At 35.5% G+C, this 20,337-nt stretch overlaps 4 protein-coding genes across 4 annotated transcripts; 1 reads left to right on the forward strand and 3 right to left on the reverse strand.

The window, feature by feature from the left end:
- Positions 1-1,770: 1,770 nt before the first annotated feature.
- Positions 1,771-5,852, reverse strand: LOC142549748 (O-fucosyltransferase 27-like). The gene is made up of 9 exons (XM_075658861.1): positions 5,334-5,852; positions 4,771-4,855; positions 4,554-4,621; positions 4,355-4,443; positions 4,030-4,273; positions 3,712-3,915; positions 3,471-3,599; positions 2,824-3,377; positions 1,771-2,621 (listed from the first exon to the last, which is right to left on the reverse strand). Exons 1-9 carry the CDS (start codon positions 5,556-5,558, stop codon positions 2,141-2,143), a joined length of 2,079 nt encoding a protein of 692 aa, XP_075514976.1. The 5' UTR covers positions 5,559-5,852; the 3' UTR covers positions 1,771-2,140.
- Positions 5,853-8,263: 2,411 nt separating this feature from the next.
- Positions 8,264-13,442, forward strand: LOC142549750 (calcium/calmodulin-regulated receptor-like kinase 2). Its single transcript, XM_075658862.1, has 8 exons — positions 8,264-8,563; positions 9,837-10,223; positions 10,802-10,955; positions 11,323-11,449; positions 12,250-12,332; positions 12,426-12,497; positions 12,577-12,780; positions 12,891-13,442. Exons 2-8 carry the CDS (start codon positions 9,898-9,900, stop codon positions 13,191-13,193), a joined length of 1,269 nt encoding a protein of 422 aa, XP_075514977.1. The 5' UTR covers positions 8,264-8,563; positions 9,837-9,897; the 3' UTR covers positions 13,194-13,442.
- A 2,061-nt stretch (positions 13,443-15,503) lies between these two features.
- Positions 15,504-17,002, reverse strand: LOC142549751 (uncharacterized). The gene is made up of 2 exons (XM_075658863.1): positions 16,620-17,002; positions 15,504-16,517 (listed from the first exon to the last, which is right to left on the reverse strand). Exons 1-2 carry the CDS (start codon positions 16,780-16,782, stop codon positions 15,595-15,597), a joined length of 1,086 nt encoding a protein of 361 aa, XP_075514978.1. The 5' UTR covers positions 16,783-17,002; the 3' UTR covers positions 15,504-15,594.
- A 2,394-nt stretch (positions 17,003-19,396) lies between these two features.
- Positions 19,397-20,060, reverse strand: LOC142548277 (glutathione S-transferase U5-like). The gene is made up of 2 exons (XM_075656594.1): positions 19,672-20,060; positions 19,397-19,589 (listed from the first exon to the last, which is right to left on the reverse strand). Exons 1-2 carry the CDS (start codon positions 19,976-19,978, stop codon positions 19,552-19,554), a joined length of 345 nt encoding a protein of 114 aa, XP_075512709.1. The 5' UTR covers positions 19,979-20,060; the 3' UTR covers positions 19,397-19,551.
- Positions 20,061-20,337: the final 277 nt, after the last annotated feature.

Here is a 20,337-nt window from a genome sequence, read left to right on the forward strand (position 1 = left end):
AAAACCGAAAGACAAATACCTGCAGTTTGAGATGAGGAATGTACACTCGATGCCACATTATTGTTGAGAGCAGCTGTGAGATGGGACTGAAACATTTGCATCAATTGTTGATATTGGTCGGGGCTAAGTGTTTGAAAGAATTGGCCTGTGGATGTATTCCCAATTTCAGATTGATTCGCCACAAGATTCACATTAGCCAGAGAGGAGTGTGAAAAGGGAGGATGCGAGTCACTTCGCATCCTTGGCCGAGGTTTAAATCCAGGAGGGTAGTAACATGTATCTACCGTATGCCCATGAATCTCGCATTTAGTGCAATATGGACGATCTCTCCTTTTGTATTTGAATTTAGTATGCTGGTCTTGCCCAGAGGAACTTGACTTGGGGGGCTGGGATTTCACAGCAAATGCCATAGGTGTTGCGACATTAGGATTCAAGCTAATTGTACGTTGGCGTTCTTCTTGAGATACCAAGGCAAAGATTTTGTTAATTGGGGGCAAAGGATCCATTAACAGCAGTTGTCCTCTGATTTGAGAAAAAGAATCATTCAATCCAAGTAGAAACACCATGATGTGCTCTTGATGATGAAACAATTCCAGAGACTTAACACCGCCACAGCTACATTTGCCGCAGGTACAAGCTGGACGGAAATTAGATAATTCATCCCAAAGAGTCTTTAACTTTGTGAAATATACAGCCACAGAATTTTGATCTTGGGTATGATTGAAGAGAGCACGCCGCAACTCAAAGATACGAGGGCCATTGCTCTGTTGAAATCTTTCACGTAAATCTTGCCAGATTTCAGCTGCGATGTCGGAAAATAAAATGCTAGCTGAAATTTCCTTCGAGACTGAGTTGAGGATCCACGATATCACAACATTGTTGTTGCGAAACCAGGCAGCGAGCAGATGAGGCTCCGAATCATCTGGTTGAGTAATGGAACCGTCGATGAATCCTAGTTTGTTCTTCATCGAAAGCGCTATACGCATCGTTCGACTCCAAGAGGCATAGTTTTTCTCCGGTGAGCGGCTGAGATACAAGTGAAACGCCTGGATTATCAGAATGATGTAAAAAATATGGATTGAGCGGATCATCGATTACAGATCTGGAATGCGAACTCAAAACTGAAGATGCCATGAGCACTAATCAACCCTTAATTGCAAGAGCAAGAAGAATCGACGAGATTCCCCACCAAATCAAGAATATCAACAGCAGCGACAAGCAATTTTTGCTCTGATACCATATCACGAACAGAGCTATGGTGCACGAGAAATGGGGAGAGAAATATCTGCTCTGTTCTTCATTCCAGAATGCTCAATGTTGAACATATACAAGTGGGTTGGTTGAGTACAGCTGTCAAACTTGCTAAACTAACTTAGACTAATTAAACCAATATATAACTGACTAACTAACAATCAGAGTCAAATATATTTTGCATAAAATCTATAATAAATAAATTCTCAAACGTAATTCGATTATTACAAAACTCAACAATAATATGATAGAAATTAAAAATCAAATAAAATATATTTATATCCATCCAAGAAAAATCAAACTGAATCAACAAATTTATTACATGATTTTTTATGAGTCAGATCAATTTGATTTGTTTTTTTTAATCTAAAATTTGAACCAAACCAATTTTACGATTTGGTAGATTTTAAAATCAATCCAAATTGTGATTGTCTGCAACTTCGACTATATATATACATATATATGTGTGTTTATATATATATATAATTGAGATGGCAAGATTTGACCTATTTCTGTTTTTGTTGTGTATTATATTTAATCTTGCCATTTCAATTTCTTTGGATTTTTCAATAATTTTGTGTAACCACCTTAACCTCAATAATACAGGCAGTCTCCATTGTTCTGATTACTAAGTACAACAATAACCTAAACTAGAGTCATTCCATCGCCTTAAGAGCCTAACACACACGACCTAGATTACGTCAAAATTGATGGCAAGGATCGTCAAAAGATCCCATCTTATGGATTCATCGAACCATACCCGAGCATGCTTGACCGATCATTCTGAATTGGCACCAACCCGATACAAGCTGGTGGTTCAACCAAGAACAAATCCATGCCTGCCAGAATCACCACAAAGCATCATGTTTAAACAAAAAGAACAATCTTGTCACCTTTCTCCGCCTTCTAGTTCCTCTTGATCCTCAATCTGTGTATCTTCTTTGCTGCTTACTTCTGCTCCTCCGTCAGGACTTTCACCACCGCCACTCTGCCGGAAAAGAGGCCCAGTAGCGGGAGAATCAGAGTCATCTTTTTCCAGATATTCATCATCTTCCTTGTCCATCGACCGAGAAGCTGCATCTCCATCCATCCAGGATGGACAATGGTGCATAGCTCCAAGAGCATCATGTAGCTGCGAACGAGCTGAAGGGCTTGAAGCATGGGAAGACACTTCAGCTGGGTTGTTTCTCAAGCACGAGCACTCAGGAATGGGAAAGGACAAAAAAGATAAGGTTTTTGATCTAGTGGATTCCTCAATGAGCCCATCGATTAAATTTCTCCTCATATGTCTTCGTACTGATGTTATCCAGGTGTGGTTGGCTTGGTAGAAATGGTCCCGGATCTCATCTAAAAGCTTCGTGGTTCCTTTCCTACACCATCACAAGAAAAATATAAGAAGACAAGTTGAAAATCTCCGCCTGTCCGGCATCTGGGGTGAATCCAATCATTCGGCAGAGTGGGGTGACTCAGACAACCGAATAGATTTTGGGGTTTGGAACTTCCAATTTGAAAAAATAAAAAAATAAATAACACATAATTTCAAAAATTTTGTCTGGTGTCACGAAATATCACCTGTCAAACCGTAAAGTTTTGGAGGCAGCAAACTGATATAGCCTGTGCCCCATAACCAAGCTAGCAAAATTTGGGTTTCCTTTACCATCACGATCAAATCCTGCAACAAACACATCTGCTTCTAGACAGATATTGTAGTCTATCGCCTCCCATAACAATTTATGTGCATTCGTTCTCAACTCCATAACCGTAATCTCCGGCTCATTATCGCTCTCAGATACCCAACCCCACCAACCTTCAATGTTGTAAGGATATTTCGGTCGAGCCGGTGGTGGTGGGAGTGGACGTGGCCGGGGCCCAGAAATTTTCCAGTCAGATTTCCGTTCGACTTTCACTGGGGGTGATGAAGACTTGGGAGTTTTGTCCACAAGATTAGCTTCCTGGCCATACATTTTATTTAACTCCCATGGCACGCTCAAGGAAGTCCTGTCAACAACATTTTCAAACATTGCGTGAAAGGGAATCAGTTTCTTCTGTCCACCAAAGACCTCGCCACCAGAAACATAGATTACTGTATCCCACGAGTATCCATAAGCTCTAAGAAGAATACCAACCTGTAAAAAAAAAATTTGTTAATCAAAATCAGTTTCAAAAAATGGTCCACAAAAATTCTGACAAAAATAACTGATTATATGAATGAAGTATACCTCCTCAGGCATAAGTGGACATAGACCATTACGAAACTGCGCAGCTGAATCTACTGTAAGGTTCCCTCTGACAATTCCCCGCTTTAGCATCCAGGCTCGCTTATGTTGGATAAGTTCAGTATGCACATCCTAAATAGAAAAGGTAGGCAAAACAAAGATTAAATGTTTGAAAACCTTAGTGAATTGAAAAAAATAATACAGAAGCTAACAATGGCAGGAAAGGTTTAACTACAAAGACAACCTGAAAGAGCTCAGCACAGCCATGATATGCTAGAGCATCCCTCGTCATCCCCGGATCATAGGCTATAAACGGACGCCCAGAAGCTCGCAACCGGTACAGAATCTTTGTGGCAAGTTCCTGGACCTCCTCTCTGAACCTTAGAGCATGATACGCAACCCTACATCTCAGCCTTTGATATTCTTCTAAATGTGGAGGAAGCACCATCTAAGTCATACAAGATTATATCACAAAGAAATATTGGTCCACGCATGATATGCCGCCGTCACAATTAAAAAGGATAGCTGTGCACAACAAAATATTACATGTTCTAGTGTTTACCTGCAAACACCCACCATCCGGTACAACGAGCTCGACAACTGAGTGCATATTCAACACTGGAAGAACTTTTTGGAGATAGAAATATGGAGATGCTGACTTGGAGAGTTTGAAAGATGGGATCTTTTTCTTTCTTCTTGCGCCTTTAAGTTCCTTTGGTAGTGTTTTGACGACTTTGACGTCCTCTGCTAGAGCCACCACAAACTGATCCTCGTTATAGAGGTAAGCGAAACTCTTAAACTGCGTGCTGCATAACATTAATGAGCATCGAGTTAACCAAACTTTTGTGCAGCAGAAACATGTAATGAAAATTGGAAAGGAAACCAACCTGATTCCCTTGCTACTAGTAGTGGATTGAATCTCAGGAATAACTAGAGTGGCATTCAGAAGCCGAGCAACAACAACAACATCACAAATCTGCAGAAAAGTAAAATATTGCAAAGAATTCTTCTTTATAAAAAAAATAATAACAAAAAAATGATGCCAGATAGATGAGGGCAGTGCACAAACGGCCGAGTAACACTCACGGAGTTTCTGATTTCGTGAAAACCACCTTGTATCCTCACAAATATAAATCCATTGCTAGTGACAGGAGCTGCAAGATATCGGATCCCGTTAAGTAATAAACATGATGATGGGTACGAAAACGTAAAGATTTCATGATTTCTATTTAATCTACGTCAACTCGTCAAGTAAGATTTGAATTTCAAATGCTAAATCAACTGTAACAGAAATAAATCTAACCTACATAGTGTCCTCTTGGATTAGCATAAGGATGTATTGAATCAAGAGGCCTGACTGGACCCCAAAGTCTTCTATAAAATGCAGTCTGCACAATAGAGAAAATGTGATGTTCCATAAAACCACGAAACAGAAAAAAAAAAAAAAAAAGAATCCTTAATAATACATAGGAAGATACGAAAACCCACAAAACAGAAACATTATACTTCAGAAACACAGAAAGTGTAAATTATTAGCATTGGGGATCTAAACTAAACTTATGAGTGACTCAAAAGCATACTAATTAGCAATTATCCCAGCAGATTGGCCCCACTAAACACCACATTAGAAAAATATTATTCACAAAACCCACCCATTTCCCTAAAAAGTTCCTCGAATTTTCCCAATTCAATAAAACAAAAACTTTTCTCTCTACAAGAAAAGCATAATTCAATCACACAGTTCCAGCAAACTCAAGACCTACGTATCGTTACACAAAGCTAAAGTCCAAGATTTAAACTGTGCAAAACAAATCACTACAGAAAACGCAGGAAATTACAAAAAATAATGGATCTTTATCACATTACATCGCTGGGAAGATCTGCATTCTCGAAGATGGGCCGCCAAGAAAAGATGGTGATAGAAGACTGGTACTCGGAAGCAGCAAACCCGTAAGTGTATCTCGCGAGAAGAAAATGTGCGAAGAGTGAGACAGCAGAAAGGACAAGGCCAATAAGCCCGACCCACTTCAGCTTGGACTTGAAAAACACTCCCTTCTCGCCGCCGCCTTTGGCGGGTGAAACCCACCTCATTTCACTCACCCACTCACTCACTCCTCGCTCACTCACTCACTCACTCAGTGAGAGTGAGAAATGATGGAGACGCGGTGAGAGTGGAAGTCAAAGAATGGAAAGGAACAGATGATGACGCGTGCGAGTAAGATTATTCTTGGATTGGGGACACAGAACGGTTCAGACACAGATTTGTTTGTTGTCTATGGGTGGTGTCTATGGGACATATATACATACATTTATGTGTGTGTATGAGTGGAAAATTAGAAAATCGTCCATATTTCTTAAAACTAAACGCATTCTCACAGGTGGCGCGTCTTTGCACGGCAGGAATCTCGTGCTGCATGAGAGGTAAGACACCCCAAAAGGCAACAACTCACAGTCACATGTTCGAGTTCCCAATTATTGTTATCTTGTTCATCTATCGTGTTAATTTTCATATTTTTTGACGATATATTATTCATATATTAGATATAAAATTTTGATATGTTTCGTTGTATTCAATAGATGAATTTCACTTATTGATGAACATAAAAATACACAGTCGAAAAATAGCATAACAAAACTGTATATATAATAACTTAGACTCGACTTTCTAGTTTAATTTAACTTTGAAATAAAGTTTTGAAGTGTGGTTTTTAAAATATCGAACCTCCGAATATATAAATCCCAGAAATGATTTGTGAAGTATAAATTCGAACATTCGTGCCGTTACATACATATTTATTGCCATTTATTGAGGCCAAAAACTTCGTAGACTGAATTTAATACTACAAATATTAACCGTTTAAAAAAACTTTTTAAGCTTAAAAATAAAAGTAAAAACTTGGAAAACCGTTATTGTGCAAAATTTATCAATAAAAATTATTATTCTATTTTAAAGATTTAATTTAGTGGGAATTATTTTGTGTTTTATTTATAGTATATTTTTTTAAATGACGACGACTCTTGACATGTGAAAGATGGTCTAAACTGAATTTAAAATTAGTTATGTCATATCAATTTTTCCAATTAAGAATTTGTTTTCACTTTTATAATTTTATGATTTATTTTCTTATAAAAAACATGGGAAGTTAGAGCTATTTTAAAGAGGGAGAATTAATTATTATATTTTTAAGATAAAGATTAGTTACAATTAATTAAATTAATTAATATTTGTTGAGACATAAATGCTATTGCAACTAGCTAAAGATAAAGTTCGCATGGTGAGATATGAATCCGAAAGTCTTATTTATTTTGTCTTTTTGGGCCATAAATCTTCTTTTGGGCCATAAATCTTCCAAGCAATTTCATAAAGGTGGTGGACTTAGAAAATGACATGATTGCCATGATTTGAAGTTTCGTTGTCGACTCAGTGAACCAAACATTCAATCATTTCAATATTTTTCTTTTATCCGAAACTTTATAAAATAGAAAAAACTTGTATGAAACGATTACACGGGTCGTATTTTGTCAGATATATCTTTTATTTGAATCATCCATGAAAAAATATTACTTTTTTATGCTAAGAGACTTATTTCAGAGTTAGTAATTTTAATTTAATTTCTATCGACTTAATGGTTAAATAATTTTGTTATAAGTTTGAAAAGTTTCTATCGATTTTTTATTAAATGTTATCATTTTCTTGTAACTATAATCATAATGCGCAAGACTATCAAAGTCTCAAGCTAATTGTTGTCAATTTATCATAGATCGTATTACGTGTTTTTGTCAAAAATAAAAAAAAATATTTATTTTGAATTTATTCATTTAAAACAAAATAATGATTATTTTACGAGAAATGGACATGGGAAACTTTTTTTGGACAATTTTAACTACCGATTGTTACCTATGTGTGCACATATTGAAACAAGGCTACGCATGATTGTTGATGCATTATTATTCAAATATTTTAAATTGTACGATAATTTAAATAACGCGAAAATCACATTTTTATATAGTTAGAGTTGATCCCTGACAATTTCAATTTTTATATTTGCGTTAACTTGACATAATCATCTATCAATAATTTGTGTATCGAAATGACTATACCATATATTTTTGAAATAAAACGGTATTTATCAATTTGGTTTTATCCATTAGATCACAATTAAATCATATGTTTTTTTTTTTTTTTGGGAACTAAAGTTGTGGAATATTGATTGGATATATTATACATATATACCGAGAAATAATTGAAATTAGTAATATACAATATAAAATGTTTGTATATATTAAAAATTTATAAAATGTTTGTATATATTAATTTAATAAAAAAACATATATACATGATGTCATGTTAGAATAATTATCTCTATTTGGTAGAACAATCGAAACGTAGTGCTTGAGCTGTTGTATGATTTAAAATATTAAAATTGCAATGTTACAAAACAACAAACGCTCGATATTACAATTGATACTAGAACTAATGACAGAAGTTCGATTTTCAATCATGAGAGATTGATTGTTGTGTGCGATAATTGTCTCTGTTTTATAGAAAAATCGAAACAAAGTATTCGAGTTGTAGTATGATTTAAAATATCAGAATTGTACAATTATGTCCAAATATAACTGTTGTCTTCTGGTAAAACGACAACACTCGATCACACGCAAAATATTGATATTTTGAAAATTAAAAAAAAAAAAGAAATCAGTTATAAAACTACCTACGAAAGTTGTTATTTTGTTTGATTTTAAATTAAATTCACACAAAATTAGAGTCTTTTTTAAATTCTGGCCGCGTGAAAAATTTGACTCGCGAACAAACCACAACGCAGTACAAAGGCGGATATGCCCAAGTCCACTCCCTAAACCCAACAAATCGGCAAAATTGGCTTCTACTGCCAATTTCCAGTGACCACCCTATAAATCTCGCCCTGAAATCCCGTTTGCCTTTTCAATCGATGTTGTTTCGCTCCCCAAAGAAAGATTTTTACGCCCTGTGCCACATCAAATTACTCCATGATTTATATAATATGATTTGTTGTTCGTCAGCTGAACAAGTCAATTGCAGCTGAAAAAAATTGATGGGATTTCTTCTGCCATGGGTAATTTCTTCTCTTTGTTTGTGTTCAGGTTTTTTTGCTTCCTCGAGTTGAAAATGCATCCGATATTTGGGTATATTACTGGGACCGATTCGTTCTTGCTTGTTTTTTGCAATCCCTGTTTTCGTTGTTGTTTGTATCTAACTGTACTGTCGTTTTTTATGAAGGTTTTGGGAAACCCACTTGATCATTGCGTCGATGTTGCCTTCAAATTTTGATTTTTCTGATGTTTACGTTTTGTCAAAACGTAAAACCTGAGAGTTAAATTACAGTTCCATCGTGTTTCTTTTCAGTTGTTTTTATCGTAGTATCATGTTGATCCGATTATCTCGGATTCATCAGGCTTATTCCTTCTTTTTTTGAAAATTTATTTATTTTAATGTATTGAGATATTATGTATTTCATGGTATGGTATTATTTAGCTGCCCAAATTCCCAATATGTATAGATTGATGGTCATCTTTTACTGGAATTCCGATTTATCGATTATGTTTCATAAAAAAAGACGAGATGCCATGACGAGCAAGATTTGTAGGCTATCCACGATAAGAAGTCTTTGACCTTATTTCGTAGGGTTATGTTTTGTATTGGAAAGTAAATGTTTGTTTATATTTGAATTGATACAATCTTTATGTGTTGACTGAACAAATTAGTGAATACTTCTGATGGAATGTTTTGGGAACCTACATTTGTTTTAATTCGTGCTTATTATTGTTGGCAATGCATTTATTTTATATTTTTCATGGTTTATATAATTGCGCAACTTTCATTATTTAGAGGCGGACATAAAGTTCTGCACAAGTGCTACTTGCAAGTAGCCGATATATATCGATGTATGAAATAAAATCAAAGTATTCATGTTCAATTTCTCAATTCTTCTTTTTTAAAAAACAAAGCAAGAATGGGATAGGGCGGTGCAGAATGCAGGGAGATGAGATATGTTTTGTTAGTTTCTTTTTCACATTTATTCATGAATTAATGATGGGTGATGTTGAACTACTTGCTCCGTGGATTTAACTATTGCAAATTTGCTTGTGCATGGAATCAAAAACCATTTCTTCGTTGGCGAGTTATTCTCGTTGGATTTAGGTGACATTTTGCAGGGTGATCAAACTTTATTGTGGCAAACCATGCAAAATCAAGTTCTGGAGAAAATATTATGTTGTTGCAATAGGAATATGTGTGCTATCTTCTGCTACTCTCAAATTGAGTTCTTATTTTTCTTTTAACTGTTCAGTATTTAATCGAGTTGCACTTTTTTTAATGCATAATTACAGTAACCATGATACTTTTCCTGCAAAATACTCCCGATTTGTGATACGAGTGAAGGACCATAAAATGGTTCATAAAACGGATTTGGTTATTATTGGCATCTCTGTTGGCTTGACTGTGGGCATACTCATAGCATCACTTGTATTCTTTGGCATTTGTTGGTACAAGAAACGTGCTCATCTTCGGCGCTGCTCAAATGAACGATCTGTTGCTGTCCTTCCTATACGAACCAATGGCTTAGGTACAAGCATTGATTCAAGTGCTTCTATTTCAAATTCTGTTACTGTCCCGGGGTCAGAGTTCCTTGCCCAAAAACCTCAACATTTCTGGTGGAATAATCATACCAAAGATCGGTTTGCTTCAGCATCTGGTATTCCAAGATACCATTACAAGTATGTTGTCCAGTTGAATTAGTTTTTGTACTCATTCACATTTCCTTTGAATAAAAACGTTTGTGGAGGTTCTTTTTCTTGACTGACGTATAATTGCAATTGTTCAAATTGGTGAATTTTGGATGATCAAGTGTTTCCTTGCTAATCCCACTACATATTAGAATACACATGGCCATGTGTAATTTTGATATGCTATTTAATTTGGAGATATTAGAAGTGGAGGGGCGTCGCAGATAGCTCAGGGGAGATATTATCTTAATAACATTCTCACATGGTATGGAAAAACATGTTTTGGTTCTAGCAAGGCTTGTTATATCGATAAGTTGTTTTAATATACATTTCCTTAAATTACGAAGTCGGCAACCAAAATTTTTTATTTGTTGTCTTCATCCCATGAATTATATGCTGGGAAGGGTGAAAGGGGAGGAGTTTGATGCAAGAGAGGGAGGTAGGGATTTGCGCACTCATAGTAGGTTGTTTTTACCAAGCTTAATTATATCCTGATTTTTGGGACTTCCTGTATATGACCATATGTAGCGTACAATTGAACCATGATTTATGTCCCTTTTCATGTTCAGAGACATTCAGAAGGGAACACAAAATTTCACAACTATTCTTGGCCAGGGTTCATTTGGCCCAGTGTATAAAGCCATAATGCCTGCAGGTGAAGTGGTAGCTGTAAAAGTTCTCGCTTCAAATTCCAAACAAGGGGATAAAGAATTTCACACAGAGGTAAAGGCGAGGTCCTTAACTGTTCAATTGGAGATCGAACTATATAGTGAAGTTCACATCACCCCTCTGATCAACTACCCTCACTTTTGACCATATGCATTAATATTTTCAATTTCATCACTTGATATTATCCAACAAAAAATTTCATTGACCCTAAAATAAAGAGATCATCCACTTTCCCATGGAATTAGTACATTTTAGAACAAATTGTAACGTTAAAATTTAATGAATTTACCGTGTTGGCTTTTTTTATTCCTTGCTTAAAGCTTTCACCTGGTGATGATCTCAGATAAGCTGCATCCCATTCACTTTCTGTTTATGTTCACTTCAGTTCTTGATCTTATGGTATCTACCATTCTTTTCTCAGGTCTCTTTGCTAGCTAGGCTGCATCACAGAAATTTGGTAAATTTGGTTGGATATTGTGTTGACAAAGGCGAACGCATGCTAGTTTATGAGTACATGAGCAACGGAAGCTTGGAAAACCTAATATATAGTAAGTTAGTAATGTATATGATCTGGTCTGCTGAATACTAACACTCATAAATCCATAATCATCTTGTAGCATTGCCTTTGCCACTCTCACTCCGTGTTTATAATAACCTAGTGGAAGAATAAAACTAGTTTCTGGCTTATTATACACGAATATGCCAAAGAGTTAGTGAAGAAGTTTCTGCTAAAACTTGAAACATATGACGGTTTCCAACTTTCCATCCAATCGCTGTAAAGAGTCTTATTGAATGTGATATGGTATTGTCTGGGGCTATATGAATAATATAAAGATTTATGTTCATGTCTAGATAAATGGACGTGGGTCGTGTATTATCTTCTTTTCTATATTATAGACACTCAAATGGTTTTTGATTCTTCACACTTTATTTTGGTTATAAGAGAGAGAAAAGGAGGTGGTAATCACGAAGTTAAAAATTATCGTAAGCAGGTCTATTATTGGCCTCATTATATGTTGGGTCTGTTCTATCACTGACCAATTTTCACTATTTAAATCAAATCCTTTGTACAAGTAATCTTATATTATGCAACGAGTTGAGCAACATGTTTCTGATCTAGGTCATTCACACGCATAATCTACAATTGATTCTAAGCTTGTCCTTCGGACACTACTGTCCATGTACTCATTTCCATATGCACGTAAACTAAGAACTTTTTAAATAGATTGCACCAAACTGCATATGTTCATCGAGATATCGAGAAAATTTTCTGTCTCCTCATCTCTGGTTTCTTTCCTTGTCTTACTCTGGATGGTGGCAATTTATTTATTTTATCCTCACAATTTAGGTGAAGACAAACTGTTAAGTTGGGATGATCGACTACAAGTAGCACAAGACATTTCACATGGCATTGAGTATCTTCATGATGGGGTATGCTGAACGGTATCATACTTAGTTGCCTTTTTTTTTACAGTTTAGAGAACTTTCCATTAAAACGGTTTCGGATTTCTTGTTGTGTAACAGGCAGTGCCTCCTGTGATACATCGGGATTTGAAATCAGCTAACATACTGCTGGATTCCTCCATGAGAGCTAAGGTGAATCACAAGTTGCTAAAGATAGCTTTTTCTATAACAAACTATTGATATTCCGTATCTTGGCTTCCTTGATTAATAGGTTGCTGATTTTGGACTTTCAAAAGAAGAAACATACGATGGCCATAATACAGGCCTTAAAGGTACATATGGGTATATTGATCCCATGTATATATCCACGAACAAGTTCACATCAAAAAGTGACGTATATAGCTTTGGTGTTATCCTTTTCGAGCTCATCACTGCCATCCATCCACACCAGAACTTGATGGAATACGTCAATCTTGTAAGACATATTTCATCTGTTCTCTCAATATCATGGTACGGATGGACTTTCTTTCTTCTCGATACTTCAACTTTTTTATTCTAACTTTGCATTTCCAATTCCTTTCAAAGGCTTCGATGAGCTCAGATGGTGTAGACGACATAATCGACGCCAAAATTGCAGACTCGTGTAACACAGAAGAGGTAAGGAATCTTGCGAAAATCGCTCACAGGTGCCTGCATAAAACGCCTAGAAGACGCCCCTCAATCTCAGAAGTGTCACAGGCTATTCTAAAAGTAAAGCAAAGGCGCCTTGTTAAAGAAGATACAATGTCATTTGCCGGAGAAGATTTCTCGAGAACTGTGAGTAGGATAGAGTGTCAGCAACTGGAATTAAAAAAAATGGCCAGCATCAATGAAAGTCAAACAGATTGAGAATGGTTTGGTTTGTGTTCGTATTATCTCATGTTTTTCGAGAAACAATATATTTAGTCACGACGAATGTAAAGTAGGATCACAACTGTCGATAATCACCATACAAGGTCTTGATTTACGGCTTCAGTTTTGAAGTGTAGGGCTCTCTTTTCCTGTGAACTGTTGTATAGAAACATCTGCAACGATGGGAATGTTGTTCAAAAGTGTGGGGGCAATGGCACATTTTAGTCTCTAGAAGAGCTATTCTTTCATTATCAGTTACATCGGGATACTATCACCATTTCTTGTTTCATGCAAAATAATAGAATTAAGTAACATTTTTTTCATACACGAAATTATCAAATTTGATTCAACTTCGAGCAAATTTGAAAAAAATTACCTAAAACACTTTGCACATTAAAAGTTGACAAGATCGAAAAATAGCCATCTGTGGTCGTTGAATACAGGTTCATAACTAAAATCCGAAATAGCGATCATCAAAAATTTTACAGCAATGATATATAGATATTTCAATTAAACGTTGCTAGACAAGGATGGAAATATAAGATTTTATTTCACCTGCTTGCCAAAAAATTTTACGCATCCCAGTAAGTCACAGGGTACAATCTCTGTATATACAAGCTGATGAACAAAAAATGTAAAAGAATCAATAATATCTGCAGAATAACAAACACAAGCTGTGTATCATCAATGGAACCTTTCTAATTGGCCATAAGACATTCAGGTGGATTGGCATAGAAGTAGTAGTCTTCTTTTTTTGGTTTCTCTGAAATGATGATACGCTTCTTTGGCCGCCCCGTCCCACTCGGTTTTCATGGGATAGTTTCATGTGAGATGAGAACTCGTCCCACCTCAATATTCCATTGTTGTATTGATCGACCAAATCAACCAAAACTCGTCGGTACAGTAGAATAGTCTTCTAAAACCAAGAAACCTGAAAGGATTGCAAAGATCTTGAACAAACATATCTACGAAAAGATGATAAAAAATAGGATCGAATATTTACCGCTAATCCTATAATCCATAATTGATTGTAATAGTATGGTTCAAATGTCTTAAATCTTACCACAATCAAAGCACAAAATTTTGACAGTTGTGACAGTTGTTGCCAATGCCGTCCAACCTAATAAAATCAGCTAAAACATAGAAGACATGCAGAATTCATGACATATAGCCCACAAGAATATAAATGTACCTGCGATATCCTTCAACAACTTTAGCCATATTTCCGTCATACGTCGGAATGAATATTATGTCACTCTCCAACGATATTAGATAATCCAAAGCTGCCGTTTGAGATGAATGGTTCTGGAAAAACATTAAGTCTGGCGGTTCCAGCAATGTCTCCTTCTTGATCTATTGGCACAAAACTTGATTAGTGGTCAGAAAATAATGTTCTAAAGTCTAAATACATGAAATCAGGCGTTTCGAGATCAAGCATTAATTATTCACTACTAAGCATGTTAGGAAATGCCTTGACCATACTTCTTAATCTACCTTCTCCACCATAAATTTTCTCCAGCAGCAATATATATTTGAATGTTACGATCAATACCAAGTGCAGTTAGTATCAGAGCAGTTTCTTCTGGTGTCAAAGGGCATAGGCCTTCCTTCTTTTTAAGTTCGGGATATATGGATTTCTCCTTCCACAAGTGGCTATTATATCTAGTACTCGTTATCCATTTTTGCGGCCAGCAAAAGAATATGATTCAGTATTTTTACAAGAGATGACATATCTAACTATAAGTCATCAATATGCATATCAGTTTCATTAGCTGGAAAGTAATACGAATAATTTGAAAATGGATTGGTACAACTGAGAAAAAACTTTCAAAGAAATATCTGTTACTATTTTTGTAGATTGATTAACTTGCAGTTTTAAGCAGATCATGCCAAAATGGTTGAATAAAAGATTAATAGGCCATCTATGTCGCGAGTTCATGAAGAGCAACTGCAACTCATTAGATTTCAGTAAAGACCAACCAAAGACGATCAACACCAAGACCAAAGTAGATAGCTAAATATTTTCTAGAATTTTCAAGAATTTAAGTTAAATTAATATGTTTCTTATGTGCTATAAAATAAATTGATGTTGCATTATTTGATTTGTGAGAATGAAATTGATTCGAAAGATACACATCTTAGGTGAATATAATTATATATATTAAATGTAAATATCTCCTTACATTCTTTTTTTTTTCTCATTTAATATTTGTATCATCTAACATAATTTTTTAGAAAAAATACTGTGGAATAACATTTGTTGAGTTGTTTAATATATATTCTGGAACATAATAAAACCTCAAAAGATGAACGATCATGGGAATTTATTTCAAACTTTCACGTAAAGATTTTAAAGTGGCATTTAATTATACATATGGTCACTCTATAAACTGCAAAATCAAGGGGAACTTGAAACATCAGCAGGCGGCACTCCGGGAAACCCAGGCGTTGGCTGGAAGGGAAACGGAGGGAAAGAGATTGGAAAAGGTGGCGGTGGTGGCGGAGCTGATGGAGTAAAACCAGGTATCGGCGGCAGCTTAAAAACCGGTGGTGAAGGCGGCGCAGGTAAAACTGGAGGGAAAATAGTTGCTGGAGGAGAAGGAAAAACTGGCGGAAAAATCGAAGCAGGCGGAGAAGGAACAACGGGAGGAAGTAAAGCCGGCGGCGGCTGAAGAGGGTTCGGAGGAATTATAGGTGGGTTGAACGGATTTGGTACAAATGGAATATTGGAAGTTGCAGGCTGATTTATCTCTTCATCGGATAATTGAAGGGACTTTATTGCGGTTTCTTTAGCAGGTACAGGTGGTAAATACGGAATCCCGGGGAGTGGCGGCAGTTGGGGAAGCTGCGGCAGCGGTGGCAGCCGTGGAAGCAGAGGAAGCGGTGGGAGATGGCCTAAAACAGGTGGATTATACGGCAGATCTTGAACTGGTTGCAAAAATGCGGGATCATTAGCGTTTAAAACCATCGAAGATTTGTCATCATCAACACGTTGTTTCTTGAAATTCCAGATTATTGGTTTCTGATCGCAAATCTGTGGCTGATTCAAAGGCTTGAATGTGAAAAACCCCGCGGAGAAAATGTGCACTCCTTCTTTTTTTGATTTAAGGTTCAACAACGTAGAAGTTGCGGTTGCAGCCACAGCACAGTAGGGTTCATTGCTGCTGATAAGTTTCACAGAACACCCCTTGATTTCCTTGACATGTTTGCTCACAGAGAAAGGGAGATTAACTTTGAATTCTCCATGATTATCCGTTTTCACTTCTCGCCGAAAACTCGGACTTGATCTCGTGTTCTTGCATTCTACCGCAACAGTTGCACCTAAAAACACAACATGCAAAAAATTTAATCAAGCCCACCTTCGATATCCAGCCGGAAATCGAAAAATTTGTTTTAATGAAGGAGTTATAGATGAAATGAGACCTTCAATAGCGCGGCTGGCTTTGGGGAAATCCTGGTGGAAGCATGTATCACAGTACACAGTTCCAACAAGAACAGCAGATGGAAGCTTCTTCTGATTCTTGGATTCTGAGCAGTTGACAATAAAAGCAAAACTAAGAAAAATCAGTGCCCAAAAGAAAGACATTATGAAACATAAAATCAGCTGTATAAAACTGAATCAAAGTATTGATTAATTTGCAAGAGAAAGGTTTTGTAAGAGCTGCTAAAATTCCTCTAAATATATATTTTGTGATGGTGTTGCCCAGTGTTATCTTTTTATATTAGCAAAGAATAAGGGTCTTAATGTCATTCATGAAGAAACAAGTAAACTGCAAACTTGCAGCAATTATTAGTAAGTATTAAGCAGATTGGCATGCACAGAAGGGATCACATATGCTAATGTATTTAAAATAACTTGTTCAATTTCGATATTTTATCCATTAAATTTTAAAAATTAGGTTTTGCATACACTAATTTTTTATTTTTGACTAATTTGGTCAAATATCTTATGTGACCAAGACTGAGAAAAAAAAGCAAGACTAAATGAAAAACAATTAAAAGTTAGTACATCGAAACTAACTTTAAAAAAAATAATAATAAACCAAAACCCAAAATTTAAAATAATAAACCAAAACCCAAAATTAGTGGACCGAAAAGTTATTTTCCTCTCAAATATTACTTCATCAGTTAATTTGCTGATTGATAGTTGGGGTCCAGTTAGCTCACGAGATGCTCAAAGCTCTCACAAAGTTCATGCGTCTTTGTCTAGTTTCACATCCCAAACGTGGTGTAGGTTACATTTGCATGAATTTGCTCATCCATTTTTTGCCTATAGACTGCATCATGTGATTTTGCTGTGGTACTCGAGTTTTGGTAGGATATAGATAGAATAATGCTAAAAATAATTATTTTTCTAGTCATTTCAAACTGAAAAACTCCATCACATCAGAACACATCCTTGTATTAAATATGAAAAAATCCATCCTATTTTATGGTGATTTCGTGGATCTATGAGTTTGTGCCATCTGTGGCACAAAATCCTGATTTTGCAGACTACAAGTGGTTGACACCCGTTATTTATTCTCGGGAAGTCTATTTGTTCACGGGTTCACATGCATCAATAATTCCATTTCGCAATATATATTTATCTATATCTTGTCTTGATGTGTATCCTTGCTTTCTGGTCTGAGTCCGACCACACAACATTCTCTCTTTAATATCAAAGATGTAAATAATAACCAACATTGCATTTATGATAGGCAAAAACTTGTGTAAGACGATCTCACATGTCGTATTTTGTGAGACGGACCTCTTATTTGGGTCATTCATGAAAAATATTATTTTTTATGTTAAGATTATTACTTTTATTGCGAATATCGGTAGAGTTGACACGTCTCACAGATAAAAATTCGTGAGACCAGTTTCATAATAGATCTATTCTTTTTGATACTGCCCTACCTTATCGGAAACTTTTTAAAATTATAGAGATGTGGTATTTTTTTCTTAAGCACATGTTTGCCAAGTCTAGTATTCATAGGAGATATTTGCTAACTATTTTAAAATAATAAACGTTGGTGGAATAGATCTAGATTTCTACTTATTTTGTAGAATCTCACAAATTTTATAGAATCTTATAGATTTATTTTGCAAACTTCTTTAATGATATTTGTAAAAAATTAATAAAACTCTATTATTTTGTAATTTGTAATTTTGTTTTTTTATATATAATTTTTTTTAAGTAACAGTTCAATGTGAATACCTGAAAATAGAGAATAAGCACGTTAAGATATTTACAATAAATATTATAATTTTTTTAAATTATGCAGTGTGATAAATTTTTATTAAAATTTATTAGTATAATTTAAAATTTCGTTAGGTTTTGTGATCAGAACTCGAAAAATAAAATAAACGATGTTAATAATTCTGATTTTAAACTATTATTAGTAATAAAAAAAATATGTTTTAAAAAAATCCAAAGAAAATGAAAAACGAAAAAAAATGAATTAACTAATGTTTGTACTGATATTATTTTTAATAGAAATTAAAGTGAAAATGTAAGTTTGAAATATTTCCTAATCAAACGTACATACAAATCTTTAGGTTGAATATAACACAATTTTTGAAATTTTATAGTTGTATATCCAACCTAGTCTGATAACCCCATATATTTTTCTTTTTTAAAAAATTATATCTTATATATTTCCTTCACATATATTTTTTTATAATTCAGCAGTCAGAAGTTTTTTAAATGTATATATTCTATCAATTTACTTTATTTTTATTTAATTAATTTATAATGCCAAGTATTCGACTACAAAAGTAATAAATGTACTTATAAGTTGGTTGTAGTCTTGTGCACACGAAAAGTTGGGCAATGTTTATTTTTCTTCTCGACAATTATTTTCGTTTAGGAAAACACCAATAATTATTCCCATAATTTTATAATTTTCTCATATATAATTTTTTTATTCAATGTCCAAATCAAAATCGTGGAACAAACAAGATTCCTTGGACAATAACACCACAATTAATCCATGAACCGAAAGTTATAATAATGTCGAAGCACACAACTCAAGAAGAAATTTGTAATTCACGACCCCGAAGTTGTAATCTCCCCTTTATTTGTTTGAAACATGCCACCAGTTTCTCCCTGTCCGGAAGATTTTCCTTGATGACAAGCTATTGCCTGAAACTGATGGCCCACTCGCACAATCTAGGCAGACTGTGTGGCTCCATGATCCGCAACCCAACAACTTCTTGCACGGCTTCGAGCCAGTGGGCGAGCCACCCAAATGACAAGTCCACCAATCCAATCCTATCTCCGCCGAAGAATTTCTTGCCTGCCAGCAGCGCCTCATCTTGGATGGTTCTCAGAGTTTCCAACACTTGTTCTCCCGTCTTTTCTCTATCCTCTTCAGAAGATGATAGAAAGAAGGCGAAAAATATTGGCATCTGCAAATCAAGAAAGTTCAAAAACTTAATCTTTGAAATGGAACTGAGTGAAATTCTTATTTCGATAATCATTTATGATCACCTTCTGCTGCCCAACGAGCGAGGGCTCTGTCAGAGGGATCTGCAGGCATCAAGGGGTTTTCACTATCTGGCCATGTTTCATCTATGTATTCGAGGATCACGGCGGACTCTACCACGGCTTTGCCGCCGTGAACGAGCACCGGAACTTTCTTGTGGACGGGGTTGTGCTCCAAGAGAGCAGCACTCTTGTTGCGTAGATCTTCTTCAATGTACTCAAATGGCACTCCCTTGAGCTTCAGCGCCCATATCACTTTGTAAACATAAGAGCTCGTCCAAAATCCATGGAGAGTTACTTTGGATTCTTCCATGGAAAAAGGAAAATGAACGAGTCTGGGGCAGCTCCGGATCTCCTCCTCTGATTTTCTTGCAATTTATTTTTGCTTGTAGAGTATGATTTCACTCTTCCTTAAAACATACCATGTAAAAATTATTATAAATTACGACGCATAACTTCTGTATCTCATATTTGACTTTTTTTTTTCAAATTCTAAAGATAATTAAAAATTGTTTTTTTCAAAGAATTTGGGTAAATTGCTCACGACTCCCTGAACCAAAACTCAACTTTACCCAAACTCCCTACACATCAAAAACTTTCTTTAAACTCCCTAATACCCTAAAATGGACAAAAATACCCTTATTCTTATTTTATGACTAATTGATCATCGCG

The sequence above is a fragment of the Primulina tabacum genome, chromosome 6, assembly GCF_025594145.1.
Source record: "Primulina tabacum isolate GXHZ01 chromosome 6, ASM2559414v2, whole genome shotgun sequence".
Taxonomy (NCBI): domain Eukaryota; kingdom Viridiplantae; phylum Streptophyta; class Magnoliopsida; order Lamiales; family Gesneriaceae; genus Primulina; species Primulina tabacum.

What these genes read in the sequence shown, in the direction of transcription:
- LOC142549748 (XM_075658861.1), bottom strand. Translation starts at nt 5,558, where the DNA reads ATGAGGTGGGTTTCACCCGCCAAAGGCGGCGGCGAGAAGGGAGTGTTT. An exon ending in TCCAAGAGGACACTATGTAG is followed by an intron (nt 4,622 to 4,770) that starts GTTAGATTTATT and finishes GATATCTTGCAG; the next exon opens with CTCCTGTCACTAGCAATGGA. An exon ending in ACTAGTAGCAAGGGAATCAG is followed by an intron (nt 4,274 to 4,354) that starts GTTGGTTTCCTT and finishes AATGTTATGCAG; the next exon opens with CACGCAGTTTAAGAGTTTCG.
- LOC142548277 (XM_075656594.1), bottom strand. Translation starts at nt 19,978, where the DNA reads ATGGAAGAATCCAAAGTAACTCTCCATGGATTTTGGACGAGCTCTTAT. An exon ending in CGCTCGTTGGGCAGCAGAAG is followed by an intron (nt 19,590 to 19,671) that starts GTGATCATAAAT and finishes CTTGATTTGCAG; the next exon opens with ATGCCAATATTTTTCGCCTT.
- LOC142549750 (XM_075658862.1), top strand. Translation starts at nt 9,898, where the DNA reads ATGGTTCATAAAACGGATTTGGTTATTATTGGCATCTCTGTTGGCTTG. An exon ending in ATAAAGAATTTCACACAGAG is followed by an intron (nt 10,956 to 11,322) that starts GTAAAGGCGAGG and finishes TTCTTTTCTCAG; the next exon opens with GTCTCTTTGCTAGCTAGGCT. An exon ending in TGATGGAATACGTCAATCTT is followed by an intron (nt 12,781 to 12,890) that starts GTAAGACATATT and finishes TTCCTTTCAAAG; the next exon opens with GCTTCGATGAGCTCAGATGG.
- LOC142549751 (XM_075658863.1), bottom strand. Translation starts at nt 16,782, where the DNA reads ATGTCTTTCTTTTGGGCACTGATTTTTCTTAGTTTTGCTTTTATTGTC. An exon ending in AGCCAGCCGCGCTATTGAAG is followed by an intron (nt 16,518 to 16,619) that starts GTCTCATTTCAT and finishes TTGTGTTTTTAG; the next exon opens with GTGCAACTGTTGCGGTAGAA.